Source organism: Chaetodon trifascialis, chromosome 7 (genome assembly GCF_039877785.1).
Source record: "Chaetodon trifascialis isolate fChaTrf1 chromosome 7, fChaTrf1.hap1, whole genome shotgun sequence".
Lineage (NCBI taxonomy): Eukaryota > Metazoa > Chordata > Actinopteri > Chaetodontiformes > Chaetodontidae > Chaetodon > Chaetodon trifascialis.
Genome location: NC_092062.1, coordinates 22,779,713 through 22,802,322, shown reverse-complemented (window position 1 = coordinate 22,802,322; position 22,610 = coordinate 22,779,713). Strand labels below are relative to the sequence as shown.

General features: G+C 44.2%; 1 protein-coding gene across 3 annotated transcripts; it reads left to right on the top strand.

Moving 5' to 3' along the window:
• The first annotated feature begins 243 nt into the window (after positions 1-243).
• LOC139334424 (polycomb protein SCMH1-like) lies at positions 244-18,798 on the top strand. 3 transcript variants are annotated; one of them, XM_070967293.1, is made up of 17 exons: positions 244-342; positions 948-1,077; positions 2,641-2,719; positions 3,016-3,093; positions 3,394-3,464; positions 3,558-3,792; positions 4,527-4,615; positions 4,822-5,065; positions 10,849-11,093; positions 11,656-11,847; positions 12,615-12,741; positions 12,891-13,091; positions 13,272-13,442; positions 14,988-15,110; positions 16,117-16,248; positions 17,627-17,760; positions 17,907-18,798. In XM_070967293.1, exons 3-17 carry the CDS (start codon positions 2,695-2,697, stop codon positions 18,024-18,026), a joined length of 2,187 nt encoding a protein of 728 aa, XP_070823394.1. In that variant the 5' UTR covers positions 244-342; positions 948-1,077; positions 2,641-2,694; the 3' UTR covers positions 18,027-18,798. The 3 variants fall into 3 exon arrangements, with proteins under 3 accessions (XP_070823394.1, XP_070823391.1, XP_070823393.1); XM_070967290.1 differs by having other exon boundaries at positions 4,819-5,065; XM_070967292.1 differs by lacking the exon at positions 244-342 and having other exon boundaries at positions 496-1,077; positions 4,819-5,065.
• Positions 18,799-22,610: the final 3,812 nt, after the last annotated feature.

Below are 22,610 nucleotides of genomic sequence, written 5' to 3'. Positions count from 1 at the left end.
TGGTATTTCACTGAAAAGATACGAGATAAAAGATAAGTGGGGTATCAGATAGATTTTTTTCCTTTTCTTTTTTCAGGTTTACCCTCGGGTTAAACTCGGGGGGAAAATGTTTTTTTTGTTTTTTTTAAATTTCATATTGGCTTTTTTTTCTCAGCCTGCAGTACCGTATTTTAACACCTGATGTCATTGTTCTGCCCGCTCTCCATCCTGCAGCTTGCCCCTCTGCCTGACTGACTGCCCAACAAGAAATGTTGGCAAAACACCCCCTCCTCATCGTGTAGAAAAAATGGCGGACAAGCGCTAAATCCACATCAGAAACAAACACACACGTTACAAAGCAAGGTAAACATCCTCGGATACACCGAGCAACGTCTCCTTTTAGGCTCCGCTTCAGCGTCGAGCCCATATTACCACTGGCTCAGTGTGCTGCTACACTCCCGTTGTGCTAATGCTAATATTTATAATCAGGTCAACGAGCTAGCGAGCCACCTAGCATGCTAAGCTAGCATCCTTGGCAGTGGGCATGTCTGTGTCTAGCCGTGCGTAGCATAGCATGCTGGATGTGCTGTCTGCACGGCGGCACTGGCTGCATGCATGTCTGATTTGCATTCAGTGTTGTTTTTGTCCTGTTTATGCCCTTGAGGTTACTCTTAACTCCCGAATAACATAATTAGCGACGGTGTCACGTAAATGAGCATCTAGCGCCCATGCAAATACGGCACTGGAGAGGGCGGGGGGGGCTCCCATGTGTTTGCTTTGTGTTTTGAATGGAGCTCAACAGCCTGAGAGGGGAGATTTGGGCTCTAAATGGAAACATCGTCCCGTGTAGATGTCAGACAAGCGCTAGTAGCTGGACGTCGAGTTTTCAGCGGCCACTTGGCTAGCAGCGGGAGGGAGGTGTACCTGCTGGGCTCTCTAACCCCGGTCCCCCCCTGTCACCTCCCCAGACGGAAAACAAGGAGCGGGCCGCTTTAATTTGGACGCCATCCCCCTCGGCGGAGGAAAAAGGCGCACTTCCATTGAAAAGGAAATCATCCGGAGAGGAGAGGCGCCGCTAAACGGTTATGAAGTTTTAAGGTAGGTATGTTTATATGAACACGAATTACGGCGGTTAATTTAGGGCAGATCAGCGTTGCCGCGTTGTTTTTGGCAGATGGTAAACAAGTGTGTAACTTTACTTTAAACCAATAATATAACCTTATTCCTCACATGAGAGCTTGTCTTAAAAAGGTTTTGCATGCTGCTTTCCCATCATAAACTCTGAATTTGGGGCTGTTTTGGCTTTATGCTGTGTCTTGTTTGTAGCAGTCTGACCTGTTGACCCTGTTGGTGTTGTGTCTGGTTGTTAATGTTAGTTAGGGTTCCAGGAGTCACAGAGTCTCCAAACATGTGGCCCCTCTCCAAAGCCAAGTCCACTGATTGATGTGCAGAAATGCAGCACAGTGATCTTCACACAAAGACTCAAAAACTCTGGTGTTTTTAACCAAAATGCAACAGGTTTTAATTCCAGAGTATTGCATGAGAGGGTTTAATCAACGCTGTGTGGAGCAGAAATCGTTTCAATTCCAGCTGAGTGATACTGATAAAATTTTAAGAGTGGTGATTCAGTTTTATGGTGGCTGCAGTTTGTGGTGTTTCTAATATTGTGTCCCCTCCATTTATATATCAAGTCCTGTCTGCGTGTGCAGTTAACACGGCAGTAAGCTTTAATGTATTTTGATCTTTGAATCGGTCTTAAAGTGCACATTGTTGGCATGATCTTGGGAGTGTGTTGAACTTTCCTCTGGTTTCCCTGTGAAGCACAGTGCAGTTTACATGTGGTGGCCTGTCCTTGGATCTGGGTATTCCTCAGTTTCTGTTGGTGTGATCAGTTATTTGAGTGAATAAAAACACTCACACTCTTCATTTCCCTGTTGTTCGTCACTTAAAGCTTTTCCAGTTTATTCCCTGATTTTGCATTTTTTTTTAGTAACATCCCTTATACAGTCATGTGTTCACAAAGTGGTGAACCTCGTTTATGAACAACTGAGCCTTTCCAGGATGCCCGTTTCATGCCCAATCCTGATACTATTACCTGTTACCAATGAACCTGTTTACCTGTGGAATTATCTAAACAGGTGTTTTTGGAGTGTTCCACATCTTTCCCAGTCTTTAGTTGCTCCTGTCCCTACTTGTCTCAAATTCAGAATAAGCATCCCAACCTTTTTGGAAACAAGATTGCACAATAACTTCATGCAAAAACACAAAAGGGACTCAACACTGTTCACATGGCTGCACGATTCCATCGGATGGAAGTATTTTTGGCATCTTGCTGCATCTTTACGCAAACGTTTTCTGATGTTCCCACATATGGACGCATCAACATAAAGTTATACAGAATGAGCTTGTGGGTCAGTGAGGTCTCAAGAGGTGTGGTTCTTTAGATGTGTTCATTTAAGTTGTGTGATGCTTGCAGCTTTAGGGCTGCATAGTCTGCTTCAATGCAAATATTTTTGATGCTACAGGTCACTTTTACACAGTCCTCCAAAATGTGATAGATTTAATTGCTAACAACAAACAACAGGAGTGACCAGGTTCTTGTTATTATGTCACAAACTCTGGGTATGATTCACACAGCTTTACACACTTCTTTTCTTCTAGTCTTTAGAGTGGAGGCCACTGTTGTGTTGTGAGCTTGGTCAGTAACGCTGGAGCATGAGGAAACCTGTGCCACAGAAAGGTAAGACTTTTAGGCATTCTCCGTATGATTACATCACTGTCTTCCAAATATTTCTAATGAGCAACTTTTCATAGATGCTTGCAGGTAAAGCTAGAAGTATGCCACATTTTAGTTTGAGTGTATTCCAACCAGTCCCTTTGTTTTTGCCTGTGCAGTCAGATTCATGTTGTCTTGTATTAGTCCTGTAACCCCAGACAATGTTTGGAGCAGTGAGTGTGGCAGGTATTGCAAGGTACTGACTGATGCGAAAATCACCCGTGGTTGAGTGCTCACTCTGTCTTTCTTGGCTCCTTCAGCTATAGAGTGGAAAGATGCCAGAAGGATCAAGCACGCCCGGAGTGGACGGCCCTCCCGGGTGCCTTCACAGTACCAAGGTAAATAACCCACAGCAGCCAGTGATATATGAAGTAAGTTTGGGGCAATTCCAAGGATTCGCCTCAGCATTGTTTCATTAATCATGAAGACAAAGTTTCCCACAAATGCTGATAATAGACTTTAAGCTTTGTGTCTCTTTGCTGTTTTGTGTTGAAGGCTCACAAAACATCGCATACAAAAGACAACTCAAAATTAATTAAACGTGAGCATTCATCAAACCTTCCACGCCTGGAAACACACATCTTGTTACTGTTGGACTGTGGTGTGAGTTTCTGGTCGCTCCTCTCATTCGTCCACAGGGCATTTCAGCTGGGAGAAATACCTGAAGGAGACGGGCGCCATTGCCGCACCCTCGTCTTGCTTCAGACAGGTGAGCAAGATTGTTTGATTATTTGACTCTTTACTCTCCACGGCTGTTATCGCGCCGCTGCTCTCCAGCTAACGCTCTGTCGCCACCACGCAGAGCCTCACGCCTCCGCTCAACGAGTTCAAGGCAGGGATGAAGCTGGAAGCCCAGGATCCACGAAACACCACGTCAACCTGCATCGCTACCGTCGTGGGTCTGACGGGCTCACGGCTGCGGCTGCGCTTGGACGGCTCGGACAACAAGAACGACTTCTGGCGCCTGGTGGACTCCTCGGAGATCCAGCCAATCGGCAACTGCGAGAAGAACGGGGGCATGCTGCAGCCGCCGCTTGGTAAGGCCCCACACAAGTGAGACGATCGCGTCTTTTCTGAATGTTTTCTACTAACTTCATGGTTGAGCTGGGTGATATGGCCCTAAAATAATACTTGAGGGTATCACTGTGATAACGATATTCTTGAAGATACGACGAAATACTGAAAAGTATTCGTGGTTCAGACCTCACAGTAGCTCTTGAGCTCTAATTGGTGGTGTTTTTGGTTTTACCCGTACTCATCCGGGTGCTTTTGACAGTCTTCTTGCACATTACTGTGGTGTGTTGGACACCACTTCTTCACAGCATCTCATCTTCCTGTCCTGTTTTTTTTTAAATATTTCATTTTGTCCACTAGGTGTCAGTGACTGACAGCACAGAGCGTCAGTGTGTCATGTTAATGCTAATGAATAACTTCCTGCCACAGCTAGAAACCCAGAGGAAAATGCACAGGAGCACTCTGACGTCTGCTTATTTAGAGTGCTATGTTAGACTGTTATGTTGATCATAGCGGTCAAGGTGACATCTTTAGATGTCTTGTCCAACCAGCAGTCTGAAACTGAAATGTAGTCAATTTACAGTAATATAAAAAAATAGTAAATAGTCACTTTTCCAGAAGCTGGAACTCGATAATAATGGACATTTTATTTGACAAATGACAGAAAAACCATTGATTTGTCTACGTCAGTGTCACCATCACACAAGCCTTGGATCAAAAGCTGGTGTAGTTCTAAAAACAGCTGTCCTCTTTTCAGGTTTCCGTCTCAATGCGTCCTCCTGGCCCATGTTCCTTCTAAAAACGCTAAATGGAGCTGAGATGGCGCCCTCTCGCATCTTTCACAAGGTACCTGTACAAGGCTCACGAGCTCAAAGTGCTCTGAAAACCTTCTTGCCGTAATTTGATATCTTGGTCTGACAGCATGATATCTGACAGAATAGAAAATGTATCACCCACAGCAATCATTCAGCAGCTGTTTGCTGATTTTTAGACTTTCCAGCATTCCACCTTCATACCTGACCCCCTTTTTTCCCCTCCATGTTCCCCAGCAGGAGCCTCCCGCCCCGGAGCAGAACTCCTTCCAGGTAGGCATGAAGCTGGAGGCGGTGGACCGTAAAAATCCCCACTTTATCTGCCCGGCCACAGTGGGTGCACTGCGCGGCGTCGAGGTGCTGGTCACCTTTGATGGCTGGCGGGGGGCCTTTGACTACTACTGCCGGTATGACTCGCGTGACATCTTCCCTGTTGGCTGGTGCACCCTCACTGGAGACAACCTTCAGCCGCCTGGCACCAAAGGTCTGGACCTTAACAGTAGGCGAGAGGTTTTATGAGAAAGGGTGTCGCATGTGTTTTTTGAAAGTGTTTGTTCATCCAGCTTTTGAAAAATATGTCATTGCACTTTAAGCTGCCAGCTTGCTTCTTCGCGAGTGTTTGTCACGTTGTCAAACAGCTTCAGAAACCCCCTCCCCTGACATCTTTCTGATGACGGGGGACAATCAGTGTGTTCCAGCACAGGACACTGAAAATGTGTGCAGATATCACATCTCTCCCCTTCGTATAATGGCCAGCCTCTCTCTCCACCTTCAGCTGTGACCATTTGGAAACTACTATAAACACTTCTGATTTCCAGTCGCGTTGTACGAACTAGCTCTCCTATTTAGCCATGCAGCTAATTTTGGTTTTATTTGTCCAAGTTCTGTGAAATCTCTATGAGAGTTCTGCCTCCACTGCAGTACATTGGCGATAAACAGCCTTAAAAAACTGAGCTTGTCACACTTATCCAGATTACTAAACAGTCTTCAATGGGACTATTTTTCAGTACAAAGCGGTTCCAGTGAATTGTCCTTGTTTCTGGAATGAGCACCACAAACAAAATTACATCCCCCTCCATTGTGTTGTTGAGGAGGCGGAACCCACCAGGGATGGATATTTCGAAACCTAACGTGTAAAAACCAAATCTGTCTGCATGGCTGGTGACCACTAGAACGGATGACAGCATGTGTGGATGAACTGATGCTTTAAGGGATCTGCACACTCATGGTCCACCCACACAGATGGTTGCATGTATGTGCCTGATTGGACATCTTTTCGGGACAGTGGAAAAGTGTGTCCTGAGCAGGGGTCCAATCAGTGAGCTTAGCTGAGAACACGTGTGGGTGTGCAGGGCGTTTAACCACCAAAGGTTGGTGAAAGTGTACTATGCAGGACTTTTTCTAAACAAAGAGTTTTCAGCTCTGTGTCCACAGTTTTCGTAGCTTCCTCTGGGATGTGCACTGCTTACAGTCCAGCACCTGCTCGCTACCTTTTTATGAAGGACTTTTACCTGTGTGCTGTCATTGGCTCAGGGCTACACGCTAACTGCTCTAACATTGCAATCCAAAAACGTCCCATCACAGCAAAATTGGAATAAAATAAGACAATTTGAGCAGAGGGCAGCATCTCTGCAGGAAACTGCACTGCTGATCCCTTCTAATGAGTCATAAGTGATGAAGGTTTACTTTTGGATAACTCTGTATGTTGGCTTTTTAGGAAAATCCTGCACATTATACCATGAAAATTAGGTTTATTACTATACAGGAGTTGACACACATTACATTATGTTACTGTGAATTAACACATCCTGGACTAAGTCTCTGCAAAGGGAGTCAAAATAAGGGTGCCCCGTGTTCCTGGTCTGTGTATGGGGCTGCAATACACTGGAAAGATATTGCTTTTATTCTGTTTCCTGTATTTTCACATTCAGGCTGATAGAATCTGAGTCCAAGCAGCAAACCCACTGCATAGCAAGCACTTGAGTGGTAAAAGAGAGCATATTTCAGAATGACATTTAATGGTAGTATTTATCTTTTATTCAGTTTTGCTTTTAAATCTGAGAACTGTTGGAAACTTGCCTGACACAATAATGAACAGGTTTCATATTCTGCTGAAGTTTTACTCGTGCTTGCACCAGTGCGCAGTGTGATTGAGGTACATCGTCTGCCTGAAGGCATCATTAGCAACAGTTGATCAAGACATCAGCACGAGTTTGCTATTTTTAATTGCTGATGGTCTTGAGTCGCTCTTCAGATAACACGTTCTTTTGAACTTTTAATATCCAATAACATCCAGTTCATACTGTAAAACGTAAGCGTGTCTGTGGTTTCACATTTTGTATTAAGCAAACAAAGACTTTCCTTGTCACCAGTCTCTAAAAGCTGGAGCGTTTCAGAAGTTGTGGCCACGTTAAGTTTCTCAACACGAGGAACAGGAGCCAGAACCAGAGTTGGGAACCAGAGTGAGCAGTTTATTACACAAGAAACCGAAAAGGAAGGAGTGGATTGAAGGGTTATCAGCCACAAGGTCAACTGTACTCATCTGTTAGAATCCACAGTATGTGAAGGAGTGGAAAAGGAAGGAGGGAAATGGGAGGCAGGACATGTCTTTGTAGCCTAGCTAGTGTTTTATGAAGGCCTGGCACTCATCCAGTTGGCAGAGTCGGGCCATGACGTGGTTGAAATGAGCCCGGGTGCCCCTCCACAGGCCTCTCATTGGCACCCAGGCTGACGGTCTGATTGGACACCTCGGAGAGAATTGAGTTTAAGAGAGGGGGTAGAAACGAGGAGCAAAGAGGAGACGCATGCCTTGAAAGGTGGATTGTTTACATTGTCAGCAGATGGTGGGAGGAGAGAAGAAGAGAAGGGAGGAAAAAGAAAGAAAAGGAGGAGCAGCGCAGAGGAAGAGTGGTAGAGGAGCAGAGGGTGAATCTGAGGACAGCTGTGCAGACAACCACACACTTTTGACTTTTGTTTGGCCAACAGCGGTGAGTAAAGATGAATGAAGTTCCATGAAGGCAGTCGGAGGGATAGATTAAAAGCTCTTGAGAAGTTATCTTCCTGTAATATGAAGCTGGCAGTGGTGGCTTTGTGAACTCGGTGAACTCGGTGCACTCTGGGGAGAGGGGAAAAAAGAAGGGTTTGCTTGTTACGCGTTTGTTTGGCTGTATGTACAAGAGCCACCATTGATCAATGGGCATGTATCCTCAAGCTCCTTAAACCTTTTAAAGGTATTATCTCAGATTTCACCAATCTGTGGAGGATCAATCATGTGTCTTGTTTTTTCCCCGTGGCTTCACGGTGAAAAGTAGCAGTCGCCTGCAGACTGAGCTTTGCATTGATTGGTGTGTCTGTGTGAAAGTGTGTTTAATAAATACAGCCCCACGGGCCAAGACCTGTGTAAATGAGTGTGGCCGCTCCTCTCGTAAATCTGTCTCAGGTTGATCCAGGATGAATACCAGTGTATTTTAGTTGGTGTGTGTGTGTGTGTGTGTGTGTGTGTGTGTGTGTGTGTGTGTGTGTGTGTGTGTGTGTGTGTGTGTGTGTGTGTGTGTGTGTGTGTGTGTGTGTGTGTGTGTGTGTGTGTGTGTGTGTGGGTGGGGGGGGTGGAGGGGGGTGCAGGCTTGCAGGTGCATGTGAAGCCAGTTATCCAGGCTATACTGTGGCTCTTTCTTCTGCGTGGTTGTTTTTTCATGTCCTTGATGTTTTGCTGGACGTGTCAGCTCATATAAAGTGTGCTGCTTGCTCTGTTGTTTTTATTTATTTAATTGAGGACCTAAATGATTCTGCCATGCATGTTCTCTCAGCGGTTCGTGTGATTTCTGAAACACTTCCCATCAAGAAACGAAGGGTGTGTGTTCATGGGTGGGAGTGCGAGAGATACAGTTTAAGTCTGTCCCACAGCTGTCAGCAGCTTGCTTTGTGATTAGGTTTTATTGCTCAAGCTTTTAAGGTGTTCACATGTCTTCTTTTATTCCAGTGAGCAGGGACTTGAAGGTTCAGCCAAAGAAAATCATCTTTTAATTACCTCTGTGCTTTCTTATAAACCGCCTCCCTCACCTCTTGTCCGATAGCTTTCAGTCCTTGCTTTCCTCTCCATGTTATCTGGCTGTGCAGATAGTTAGGCTTTATTTTAACCCCGCCGCCACCCTGATGAATTGGAGGTGGGTGAAATTTTGTTTGAAAATTGAAAAATTGCAGCAAAATTTGAAACAGAAGCAGCTGTTAATCAGATCCACAGACCTGGTTGTGAGCAGTTCTGAGTATCTGGGACAGCTCTGTTCATTGTGGAGTCCCCCAGGGGTCGATACTCGGACCAGTTTTATCGTCACTATGCATGCTCCTGCTGTGCAGAGACAGAATATTTTACTCCACTGCTGTGTAAATGATACACAGCTGTGTCTCACACTGAAGCTTACAAACACCACTAACCTCTACGGCCTTATAAATTGTCTTGTAGTTGTTTTCTTAAATTAAATTCTGATAAAACAGAGATCCTTATCATTGATCCTGACAGTCTCCATCCCATTATCCCGGACTGTGTTGGTCCTTAATCAATTAGGTCAGGGACCCTGATGCACTCTTTGACTCTAACCTCACCTTTGAGGAGCACACTAACAAGGTTATCCAGCCATGTTTATGCAATCTGACTAATATTATCAGAACGCAATCAGTGCTGAACGTTAATGACACTCAAATTGTCGGTCATGGACTGCTATAATGATCTTTTAACAGGTGTAAATCAGAAAGCAATTACCAAAATGTAGCAGCAAGACTCAGAACAAAAACCAAGAGCAGAGAACACATTTATCCAGTTTGAATGAACTTACACGTGTTACCCATTTACCTTCAGATTGATTTTATTTGCCTTTTAATCACTTTCGAGGACGTTTTTTTTTTTTTTTTTTTATCAAAAGGCTTTCTTATAATTTTTGCTTTTAATTTTTAGGTTTATTTTTTTGTTCTTTGTTCTTGACCTTGCACTGAAGTCTCACCCTGCTTTATTTTAATTCACCCATTGTTTTGACGTTTTATCCTTGGTGTGTTATTTATGGTTATATTCCTTCATTATTTGAAATTATATTCCTCTTTTTTTCTTCATACTGTCCTGTTTATTCTGGCATTACTGTGTATTTTATTGCAGCGTTTATGTGCTTGCTTTAAAGCAGTTTGTAATGCTGGTTGTGATAAGTGCGATACAATCACACTTTCTAATTATTATTATTATTATTATTATTATATGGATGTCTCTTTGCAAGACAGTGTATCCTGATTAATTGTTGAATCTGTTATTTGCCGCTCCCTTAGTCTTACTACCATGTAGAGAAATCTTATTGCAGTGAGTCAGTTCTGTGACCTTATTTATATGCAGAAAAAAAAACAGCTAAACCCTTCGAGTTCACCGAGTGGTTAGAATCCGCTGAATGAGCAGCCTTACGAAGCGAATCGGAGCGTGCACTTCTCGATGTAACCTCTCCCCCTCTTTCCTTCTCTCGCTGCGAAGCACTCTACAGTCTGAGCGATGCAGTGTCATGTCCTCGGGCTTATAATGGAGGAAAGGAAGTTCAAGTGTGGAAAAGTGTTTCGCCGCTGACAATGTTTGACCTTCTCTGCCGTCGTGCCGCTGTGAGCAGCTCGAGCTCAGGTGTTAGGAACAGTGCGGATTTAGCTCCGCGCCGAACGAACTGAAGGCTTTTTGATTTTTTTAAAAGTTTCATTGGGCTTGTTGTGGAAAGGACGCTTACCTGCTGTTCAGCGTTTGAGAAAGGTACTTAGAGCAGCACAGGTGAGTGATGGTGATACCTTCTGGGCCCTGAGAGTGTGTTATGAGTGTAAACGTTCTTCTTGGTGAGCTGCGGCTGTAATGAAACTGGGACACTGCTGAAGGCTTCTTGGATGTGTGTGCAGTTGGCTGCATGATTCATTCTGCCGTGTGTGTTAGTTTTATGTGCAAGTTAAGTGGCAAGTGTGTGGTGAAGTTGATTTTCAATGAACCAATATCTGGTTTCTCCAGTTACTTACCTCACAGAGCCACATAATGTAGTCAAGACTTCAGACTGGATACTCACACTGGCAAAGAAATATTTTTCTAAACTCACAAATGCAATTAATGGGAAAATAACTACTCTGACTGTGCAAACATTATTATATTTCTCTGTACCCCCTGCGATTAAATGTGGAGCCTGGAGCTGGTATAATTCTTAATTAGTTCTTTTTCACTATTCAACTCATCTTTTCTTGTGTGTCTGCCCCTCTTTGCCCATGCAGTGGTGTTGCCTAAGAGCCTTGGGGCGCTGACAGACGGGAGTGTGGAGAGCCCAGCCATGCACCCCACCCCCATGGTGGGCCGACCTCCAGGTCAGAGAGGACGCAAGCCAGGCCGTAGGAAAACCAAGGTGACGGGGCCCTGGAGTCAGAAGGGCTCGGCGTTGGGACCGCAGAGTATCCAGCCAGGCAAAGGACTGGAGCCAGTCAAGGTCCCCAAGAAACGAGGGCCCAAGCCTGGCAGTAAGGTGGGCATGGAGTGGTTTACAGACGGTTAGGGACAGACGGTTGCCTTTAATTGTGTTGAATTGTTTCAAGGCATGTGATGTGATGTGTTTCTGAGATTTCTGCCTCCTCCCTCATACGGTGAAAGCTGCACTGTTTCCTCGGTTTTAAAGAGAAATTTGGAAAGACATGTTGCTGTCAAATTTTTCACTGCTGTGAGGACCACAGACAGAATTCCCTTTTCGCCTCCATTTATACTGTGGTGGCGGCAGAAATGTCCGAGGCAGATATTTCAAAACCAAGTGTCTCAAATCCAAATTGATTCGTCGCAGCTAAATGCTACTGGAGGTAAAATAAAATGAGTTGAGTGAGCCGTGACTGACTGACAGACTCTCAAAATGAGTGTTTTTGTGATCTTTCTGCTCACTTCTGATGAGCAGCGGAGCTCGAGTTGTTTCACAGGCCTTGAATGCATGTTAACATTTTTGACCTTGACCTGGAGGAGCGTTCTCGTCGTAGCTTACAGCAGCATGAGGAGTTTGAGCCCACTTGACTCTTGTGTCTCTTTTTGCTCTTTGTTTGCAGTTGGGCTGGGCAAAGAGAGCTGGCTGGCTGGAAGATGCCATGGCTGGCCCAGGGCGGCCAGCGACAGGGCCAGGGCGAACCCGGGGCAGGCTGCCGGCCAACTGGACACAGAGGATAGCACTGCAGCAGGACCAGACTCAGGCAGAACCTATCAAGATCCCAAAGAAAAGAGGACCCAAGCCAGGCAGCAAGGTAGCCGCCCAGAACATACACATTAACACAGACATCACTGACCCGCAGAAGACCACATTATATTATTTGGCTGCATGAGGAGGGAACTAATGGGTGTCATTTTTAGACCACATAGTACATTGCATGCTAGAATTTCAAATTCGGCAGTATGTGTTTTCCAATGCTCACCTCCTGTAAGTGGTATTGTCCAAAACTTGCCCAAAATAAGATAGAAATTCCTGTTAATAATCCTACTATGTCTGCTTTGCCACATCCCGTTCTTGCCTCTGCTGTGTCCGTCGAAATACTAAGCAAATTGAAAAAGGCTGCATCTTTCAGTGTGTTGGTTCTGTAGTTTAAATTTCTGAATGGATGGTATCCCATTTGTTGATGCTTTTCAAGTCAGGCAGATTGAGCTGGTTCACATTTCAAAGGCACCAACAGTTCCAAACACACGATGGCTGTTCACAACAAATGTTGAGCTGCTTCCAGTTTGGTGTGCTGGCAAAGAGGCTCGCTGCACTCATCAGGTCCCAATAATGTACTGAAGAGAGATTAATGGAAATACTTGGCAGAGTTTACTTTTGAACTGTTTTCTGATTCTACACCATGTTACACTCACAGGAAGGCGCTTTGTTTTGTGAGTTCAAATCTGGAAAGAACTAAGTGAAACACAACAGTCTCTTTGGTGGGGCAGTATGAACCGGTCCCACCACATGTAGCAGTGGTGATGAACCAGTGAAGAGACAAATGCTGTAAAATGTCTGAATGTGTGTGTTTGTATCCAGAGGAAACCACGCGTGGTACCTAATCCAGTCCCCACGTCTCCCACCAGCAGCACCCCAGAGCCCGACACCAGCACTGTGCCTCTGGACAATGCCACCATCCCCAACTCTGCACTACAGGCTCCCACAGGTACTCACCTCCCACAGACCTGGACATTATTATGTAGCCCTCTGGGATGTGTGGTCCATAAAGCCGTGACTGCACACACCCTGCCACCTCCTTTTATTGGCAACAGATTCCTCACTGTCGCCTCCTCTGCTTGCTGTTCTGCCCCCTAGTTTGTGTTTACCTAAACAAGTACGGCAAGGTGGGACCCCATTTGGACCAGCGGCGTATCCAGCAGCTCCCGGACCACTTTGGGCCAGGCCGGGCCTCTTCGGTGCTTCAGCAGTGCGTTCAGGCTTGTGTGGACTCTGCCCACAACCAGGGCACGGTCTTCTCCTGCCTCAAGTCCGGACAAGGAGGCGAAGTCATCTCAGGTGGGAATTTTCTCTCGTTCTCACTCCTCCTCCTGTGGAAAGCCTTCATGAAACAGCCGTTGTCTTCCATTAGACATTTAGACGTCATTGGTGCATAAAATGTGAGGTCTCACTCTCACATCAATGCCTCATGGAACAGAATTTGATCCTCTCTCTTTTGTCCCCGTTTGTCCCGTCCAGCCTACTTTGACCAGCAGCAGCACACCCTGACCCTGCCCACCGTCAGCAGTGTCACCTACGTCCTCCGCTTCCTGGAAAAACTCTGCCACAACCTTCACTGCGACCCTCTGTTTGGCAGCCAGCCTGTAGCCAGAGGAGGCCTGCACTACGACAGTCACACATACACTGCAGGTCAGTGCTGCGCTTCACTCACCGGGTGCTCACGTGCACATTGTGATTATATTTGGTGAATGTAAACAGCGTGTTTAATAATATGGAGTGGGATATAGCAGTTTTTAAGGCATTTTTTATTACGTGTGTTCTTGTCTGTTTTGTTGTGGTTGAGTGAAGCTCAGGACAGGCAGTGGTTTGTTGTGGGTTTTGTTATGGGTTTGGCTTAAAGATAGTGAGTGCAGAGCCTCCGTGACTGGATTTGGTCGACAGAAAACAACAGGAGTGCAGTTTGGAAATACTTCACATTTGAGTTGAATGAACAAGAAAAAGTGAAAGATACAGGCAAGCGTTAGTGCAAGCGATGCTGCAGAGCAGTGCTAACACAGGACAGACACACTGACCTGTATAAAGTCTTGGAGAGGTTTGTGAAGGCTCCCGTTTCAACATCACTTAAGCATTACACAAGATGGCCCAAGCTCTTGGTGTGTTGGTTTGTAGCTCTCAAAGCTAAGCTAATGCTCCTCAGAGCGATCAGGCCTGAGGAATCTCAGACAGCAGAGTGTCAGTTGATGGGAAAATACTTTGTCTTTGGTCAGAAGTACCTTAACTTACTGATACTGTTTTGCTTACAGCAGTGGTGGATGCAGTGATGCAATAAAGTGCTTCATGTCTGTGCTTTGCTATTCTCTCTGATGTTTTTGAATTAATATTACAGCTGCATTAACATATATGTTAATGTCAAACAGCAATGCACCATATTCTATGTTCAGTTCATCTTTTAGTAGAAGTCTAAAGTTTTATGCCCGTAATGTTGTGTCACTTTTTCCCGTGGTCCTGAAGATGACATTGAATATGTATTTTTCAAGGTATTGTATCCAAGTTAGAAATTCCAGTGGAGCGACAAAGCGGCTTTAAAGAGAGGAGATGAGACCTGTCTGCCTTACTCATGTGGAGATGCTGCCAGTAACCTTCTAAGAAACAAATCTTCTAAATACTCAAGGGAGGCGCTCCATGTGCCTCCGCAGAGGCAGAGGCACCGTGTGCTTTACACTGCTGTTACACTGCTACACAAAAGGCAAAGAACCCGTTTTAATGTGGGAAACTTCGAATTCCTCACCTACACTTCAGATTTCAGAGCAAGATAAATCAGACATAACATAAATGTTGTTGGCTGCCAGCTGTGCAGCCATGCACTGACAACAAGGTTCTTTATTGGAGTGGAGTACAAGTAGTACCCCCTGTTGACAACTGTTACAATGGAGGATGCTTAGTGTGTGTTCTTGCTTATGCTGTTCTAGTTAACTTAATTGAGGAATGATTATTGGTAAAACATGATGTAGAAAACAGTATTCACTGTCAATAACCACATTCATTGTATTTAAAAATTCTGTATTTCCAGTACTCAAATTTCAAAATAAATCAGTATTTTCGTACGATAAAGGTTTGTTTCCTTCCCCATTGAGCTGAAAAAACAGTGTAACCAACTGATCCACAGTCTGGTCCACTTCTGTCCTTCTGTCACCTCTGACTGAATCAGCTGTCCTCCGTATGCATTGATTTCAGAGAGGAGAGGTTTCACAGACGGCCTGACGACGGGCCCGGGTCGAGGCACCAAGCGCTTCCTCCAGGACTACAACAGCCCCCTGCCTCAGAAACTGTCCAAAATCCCCCGGCACTCCACTGACGGTAAGCAACCTTTGTGATTGTCCTCATTTCTTGAATCTAGCCTGGGCTTGTTTATAATTAGACAGTAAAGGGATGCTTCTTTGACGACTGACATCGATATAATTAGCAGTCATATCTGGACAAAGAACAATGTCAGTAGAGTTGGATATTACTGACTGCAATGATTGACTTTAATTCAGGGATTAGAACAGTAGTAACTTACCTCTCATATATATTTATTGGAGGATAATATTGCAGCCGTGCTCCCCTACATTTGCCATCATGCCGTACCCACTTTGTGCATTGCTGGAACAATGTATATGCAAAGTGTTCAGCTGCTGGCTTATAAATTCCTGCTTCATAAAATGCCTTTGGAGACTATTTTTCTTTGTTCTTTATTTATGAGCAAAAAAATACAAGCAGAAATGCTCTTAAATCATAGGATTTGACTGATTAAACAAGCCTTCCACTCATGTTTATCCTGTTCATACAGTCTAATCAGTGGCTCTCAACACTAATGCTGCACCACATTTTATTTGAGACATTTCCGATAATCGCCCGCTCTGAGTTGTCCGCTAAGTCCTTATATAATCATATAAAAGGAGGTAGTAAAACAGAAGAAGCTCTTGGCTCAGGAGTGAGTGATATTAAGTTCTGGGGCAGGAGGTTAATCATTTAATCATCTTTCAATTTCCTTAGATTTTAATAAAGTTAATGGAATATTTGAAGAGATTTGTGTAAAAGGATGATACCCCCTAAAAGGGCCTTCCACTTTTATGGAAGGACAGAACACACAGTCAAATCACTGTGTTACTCTACAGAGTTACAGGCAGTGTCCCTGTGCAGTGTATCATGGCAATAAGTCAGTTTGTGTGTGTGCTGCTAGTTATTTAAATAAAGCTTAAACTGAGAAAAATAAGTGTTTTTATCTTCATCAATTATTGACTCGTTAACTTGTTCAGCTATCCATTAAGGAAAATGAGACCTAATTTTGTCTCACAGCTGAATGTCCTGTCACGGTCCCCAGGTGAGTCCTTCCTGGAGAACAGCGTTGCCGTTTCAGAGCACTTAAAGAAGAGCCCTCTCTCTCCAAACTCTACAGTACAGACTGCTGGCCTGAGGTCTCCGTCCAAGCTGCTGCACCACAACAACTCGACAGGTAGGAGGAGACACTGAAACAGGGGACGTTGTCGCTGTCTGCGTTTCATTTCAGTGCTCCAGCGTAGTGATTTTAATGCTCATTTTACGCCAGTGCTCATACTTACAGGCATATGTTTCCTGTGCTCTGTGGAAACAAACTAATAGCTACTAACTATTGCTAACATAGTCTGCTCCTCTGCAGCTGAAACACTACACGCTGCAACCTATCATGCACACACCTTTCATTTGTTTTCTTATGGCACTTGCTTGATGAGCTGCAGTGGCTAAATGTAGCATCTTACCTCAAAAAGTGTTTTATTTACCACTTTTATATGCAGTAGGGCACTGATGCTGCTCCACTTAACGTCACTTGACTGACCTGATGTGCATTGTTTTTTAAAATATGGCTATGATGTACAGTCTCTATGAGTGTATGAACATTTTCTCATGGTCTTGTGTTAAAAAAGTCAGCAAAAATCACAATAAATCATAATATCAAATTGCAATACTCAAGAACTGCAATACATATTCATTGAATCAGAAGGAGCATTGTCTCAGCCATATGAAATACTGTCCAAGAAGTTCAGTGTGGGTTAACACATCCATGAGTTTGAAGACTTGTCACACAACAAATGCTTCATAGCAGTTCTTTAATACTGTGACGCAGGATTTTACAATACTGGAAAGTCGTCATGGCAGCAATCACTTTATCTTTGCCACAACTGTGGAAATACGCCGTTGAAGTTACACATTAGTCTGCTGCGAATGTGTGCTGGCACATATTTAATTGGCCAGTGGAGCACTTTGCCATATGATGACCCTGCATGCTTCTGCTGGAGCCCTCTGTGTTGGCACCTGTGCTGCGTCACCGGAAGGGCCCCCGTTCAAAAGAATGAAGGGGCTGCATTTTTGTCCACACAGTGCTGTTGTCGGTCCCCAAGCAGCCAGAATCATATTAAGTGAACTGTAAGTAGGCTTCAACCAATACAGTTTTTAAGGCTGATGATCTTATAGTAGCTGAGTAAAAGACACACAGACTTCATCTTCACAAGATTAATCCAGTTAAAGCTGTTTAACCTCTCAGACAGCTTGAATTACCTAAAGGATTTAAGATAATATGTTGTATGAGTGTAATCACCTGAACGTAAGACCTGTTTTTCTTACCTTAGAATGAGCTTTAGGTCCTACTCCACAGACTCCACCGTGTTGCACCACCATGTTTCTACAGTAGCCCAGAACAGACAAACCAAACTCTGACTCTAGCTAGCGCCTTTTGCATTTGTTGTGTTTTTCAGAATTTTTCATATTGTGTGTCACAGTTCTTGTGAGTTGTTGGATTGTTGCATTGAAGCAACATAACAGCAGATGAAATTACCCAGTGAATGACTGTCTTCCAGGGTCGGGCAGTTTCCGGGAGAGCCCAAGACCCAGCGGTCAGGACCCCAACCTGTGGACAGTGGAGGACGTCATGCAGTATATCAGAGACATCGACCCGGTGCTGGCCCCGCATGCTGACCTTTTCAGAAAGCATGTATGTATACTCTCTTACTGGTGAAGATGCATCAGATAACTCATGTACACATACTTAAGATCATTGAAGTGTCATTTAGCGCTTTTGCACAGCTTAACTTGGTGGACAGCTTTGCTAACAGCCAGTTCTCCCTCCCTCTGCTGCAGGAGATTGACGGCAAAGCACTCCTGTTGTTGCGTAGTGACATGATGATGAAATACATGGGCTTGAAGCTCGGCCCCGCCCTCAAACTCACCTTCCACATCGACAAGCTCAAACGAGCTTGAGGGGGGGGTCTGCCGGCCAGCTATAGCCTTCCAAAGGACTGAACTCCGACCCCATCTCCCCGTTCTAGCATCAGTATATCATGCACTGCATATTGGACATATTCTGACCATTTACATGTAGCAACTTCCATTCGACCACCATATCTGGTATTATATACCCCTGTCATGACCTCATCCAATGAGGAATGTTTATTTTGTGTAGCACAATCCAGCCCCAAGGCAGCATGGGATATGTAGGATTACCCACTTGTCCGTCATCTGTTTTGCATTTCAGTATAACTTGAAGAGTCAAATGTGGCCATTATAACTGTAAAAGGCTTTTCTGGCCTGCTTTTATTATGTTACATTTATTCTGTACATTTCATATTTTGTACTTCACGGATATATGGACTTGTATTTTTGCCTTTTTCAACGGTGTGTGTGCTAAAAGAAAGAAAACCCTAAAGGGAGAAAAGAAAACACTACATTCATCCCAATAGTTGGGAAAGCGTTTGATTAATGTCTCTGTTTGAGGCACAATTTTGCAACTACGACAAGATTAACTATGGGGAGAAAAACACGTTTTATGACATGGAAAAAAACAAAAAACACTTTATTCCGAAAATACTGCCATGAGGAAATGTGTTTCTTTTCTCTTATTCTGGATGTTGTTTACAATGCCTTGTCTTGTCTTTGTTATTTGTACTTTTTTAATTTTTTATACTATATTATTAGAGTTCCTACATGGAGAGCCCTATCATACTTAACATTGTTCAATAAATATATAATAATTGCAGCTGCTGCTGGTTTGTTTGTTTTTTCTCTGCTTTCTCAAGACCGTATTTGATCACTTAAACATGCCTGACCTTTTCATGTAGACTCATGAAAATGTAGTTTAGACAATTCTGACATTTTGAGGCTGTAAAAGGTTGTTTGTTTATAGCTATGCTGAGTCCAAGTTGGCAAATTAGTTTAAAAACCTGCATGTTTATGGATTAATTACATAACTCTTAATCCACTCAGATTTGTACTTTGAAGAACACATTTAGGCCACTTCCTTTTTTATTGTTTCATTTTCAGTAGTTCACCAACAGAGGGCAACACAGCCCCGTCTACCGTCTCGCAGTCATGTCTCCTTGCTGTTTCTCCTTGGGACTTGACATGCGCTGCCATGGGTGGCCATATCTCCATCTGGTAGACTCAGCATGGTAATCTTGCTGATATTTTTATACCATGTAAAGATAACTTCATGTGGTTGTCATGATTTTGCTGCTCCATTGTGAGCTTTTCTCCTCTGTTGCCTTACGGCTCGCTCATGTAATTTCCCATTATTGAAGGCCCCTCTCTTTTATGATCATGTAAACCTATTGTTCTTGCTGTTTCTGGTAAATATTGCCGTCATTGTCTCTGTCAGAACATGAGTGGGCTATTAGGCTTGTGGGCGAAAATTACTTGTGTCTACTGAAGCAGCTCAACACAAGACAGAAAACCTAACCACATCCTCCTGGTGAAAACAGGAAAACATATCACGAAGTGCTCAAAACGGTGACCAAACCCGCTGATTCTAACTGACATGGATGAGTATGAATGCACATCTCTGTGTGCGTGCATATGACACATGCACACAATCTGTGCTGTGTTTGCGTGTTATGCTCAGGCACATGTGACAGGCTCAGAGCTTGTGGCTGATGCCTGTGCTTGTTGATGTGTAATAGTAGCCAAAGTGTTGTGCATGGAGCCAGTGCTATTTATAGAAATAACAGCTCCTTGTGCTGCATATTGTGTTTGTGAAGGTTGTGAAGCAAGTTTTACTTTTGCTCCTAACACCACAGTGGGATTTTAAGCATGAAGGGAACTGTTTGACATTACTGGCTGGGTTCTCTGAAAGCATACGAGCAAGATAGCTGATCTTTACTGTTATGACATACAGTGGAATGAGACGCTTTGGGGAAATTCTGCCCCTGATATTTACCAACAATTCTGTGCAGTGCTCCTGAGTCATCCAGTGTCTTTGCCCCAACAGTTGCACACTAGAGCACCAAGACAGTTTCAGTATGTATGAAAGGAAGTTTTTGTGGGCTTGCAGCTCATTTTAACTGTGAGAAAAAAACCCGACTTTGTCAGGTCTGTGCTTCAGGTGTGATGTTATGGCACAGAAATGCAATATTCTCTGCAGAACCAGCCTGGCATGTTGCACTCTGCAGACAAGTGTGGGCACAGTTAGAGAGGAACAATAGAGAAATAAGGTGCTCAGTCCACTGCCTTCGCTCCAGCTGATACTAGAATTCCCAGCATGCCTTTGGGCTGTCAGTTGAGGTGCTCTCAGTGGGGGTGAGGGTCCTGCTGGCCTGCGAAAGCCCCGAGGCCTCAGTTATAAAAGAAGATACTTGAAGTTCTTTGTCAGGTTGATCTTTGGATGATGTTTCCAGATTGTGCAAACTCCTGTTTTATAATACAGAACATTATGTGCATCATCTGAATGCTTCAAGCATTGGAGCACACAGGACCACTCTTCAGTTATTCCGAATACAAACTGTCACTGTTTAAGCTTTATTATTTTATTTCGCAGTCCCACACGGCGTTCTGCAGAATAAGACACTTTCGTCTGTTGTTGGTTAGTCACAGCACAAAATTTCTGGGGGTTTTTATATAACCAAATAATGAGGGCTGGAAAAGAAAATGTGATCACACCTCAGAGGAACCATGACATCCTTTTGAAACCAAAAATGATGTTCGTTACACATGACACCGGCAGCCAGGCCTGGCTGTGAATTTTTCTGAAATCGAATTTGATTTCATCACCTTCCATAAATGAGGCCGCAGACCTGCTCTGCTTGCTTGTCTCCAGTGACTTCTGATGGGGAGATAATATCTGCTGAGAACTCTTGTCTCGACAGCCCTCACCCCAACGCACTCACCCTGTCCGCCTCGTGCCAACAGATGGTGTGGGCCGGCTAACGGGATTCTCCTGCGAGGAAGACGTTGGTCACACAGCAGCGTGGGTATTATCTATCCACGGGTGCAAAGAAAGTCACACATAACCCAACACAAAAAACACAACCTCAGAAAAGCCCAGGTGTAAAGAGTGGATTTGCACATGACTTTCTCAGCATCAGCATGCTCATAGTAGAGTATATGGAGATTCCACCAGCAGGATAATACTTGTAAAGCCTGACAAGAACTGCTGTCTTGTATTAATTCCACCCCCAGCCTATAGCTTGTTACTCTGTCTTCGGTAGCATGTGCATGCCACTGTCACCAGATTAGCAGGCAGGCTTAAAGCCCTGCTCACAAAGACACTGTGTACAGAACATAGCTTGTGCTAATACCATTTCCCTCTATTCTAACCTACGAACCTCTAACTCTCCCAGGAGAGCCCAACTCATTTCCCTGCTCGCATTAAATGAGCCTCAGTCAAATAAAATTGCAAGCACAGGAGGTGAGCACAACAATATGAACTTCTGAAAAAGCCTCCCAACAAAATACTGCCTTTGTGAAGCTTGTAATATTCAATCTTTGTTGAGACTGCCAGATTCACCTCTACCTCTTTTATTGTACAGCGAGGTGTAACAACAGGAACACCGTGGCTGATTTAACACATTGCTGACACTGTCAATAAAAAATTTAACATCTTAAGCTTCAAAAGGGCAAAATTCACATGGCTTTTTCTGGATGGTGTTACATTGGTTAAGTTGTGCTGTTGTTTATTAGCATTTCCTTATAATATGCAAAGCAATAAAGTAGTTTAAATGGTAATTTAAGATTATTTCTGTGGCTGAATTAGTTTAAACGATAAAGGCCTTGCCCATCCAGTAATCTCTTCAGCTAAACAAATAAAAACCATACTAAACAAAATTTTATCAAGGGATGCTACCAGTTGAGCTCCACTGCATGTGCTGACATCAAGGTTAACCTTCTGCCACTGTTGCGAAACCACAGCTCTGCTCAGTTTTGCTCGACTGTGTAAATCACACAACCCTTAAATATTTACCACCTTTAGACATTGTTGGGACACCTCGATGTGTTTGAGCCGGCTCGACGGAGAAGTGTCAGCTGTGCGCAGGAAAATAAATTATTTACACCCCCTCCTTCTACTTCAAAGAGCTGGCAAACCATTCAACCCCAGATTTGGGGAGGGGGGTCGGAGGAGGAGCTGCCAGTCACTAGGCAACCTCTGTGTCACCTGCCCCGACATGCCAAAACCAACCACTTACCTCTGGAGGCTGCATTCACAAGGTGCACAGCTGCATTTAAAAGCCTCCTCAGCTGGATTCATATGGAAAACAAAACAAGTACTGAGACACAGCGAAACTATGTGGCTCCAGGAAAGAAAGTGTGATGTGATTATGTTGCTTTTTCCCTCGTGTGGGAAAGAGGAAGAGCTTTGTTGCTTAGAAGACGCTGAGCTTTACTAAAAAGGCCGTGAGCAGAATCCAACCGTGCAGCGACTGATGTTTTCCAGAGATGGCCCGATGCATTGAAATATCTGTGATATGTTGCCTTTTTTTATGATGGGGAGGGAAGAGCAGCATCCAATAAGGCTGCATGTCAAGTGGGGATACAAGGTGACTGATCAGCTAGAAAATCAGGAAGTTCGGCTTGAGC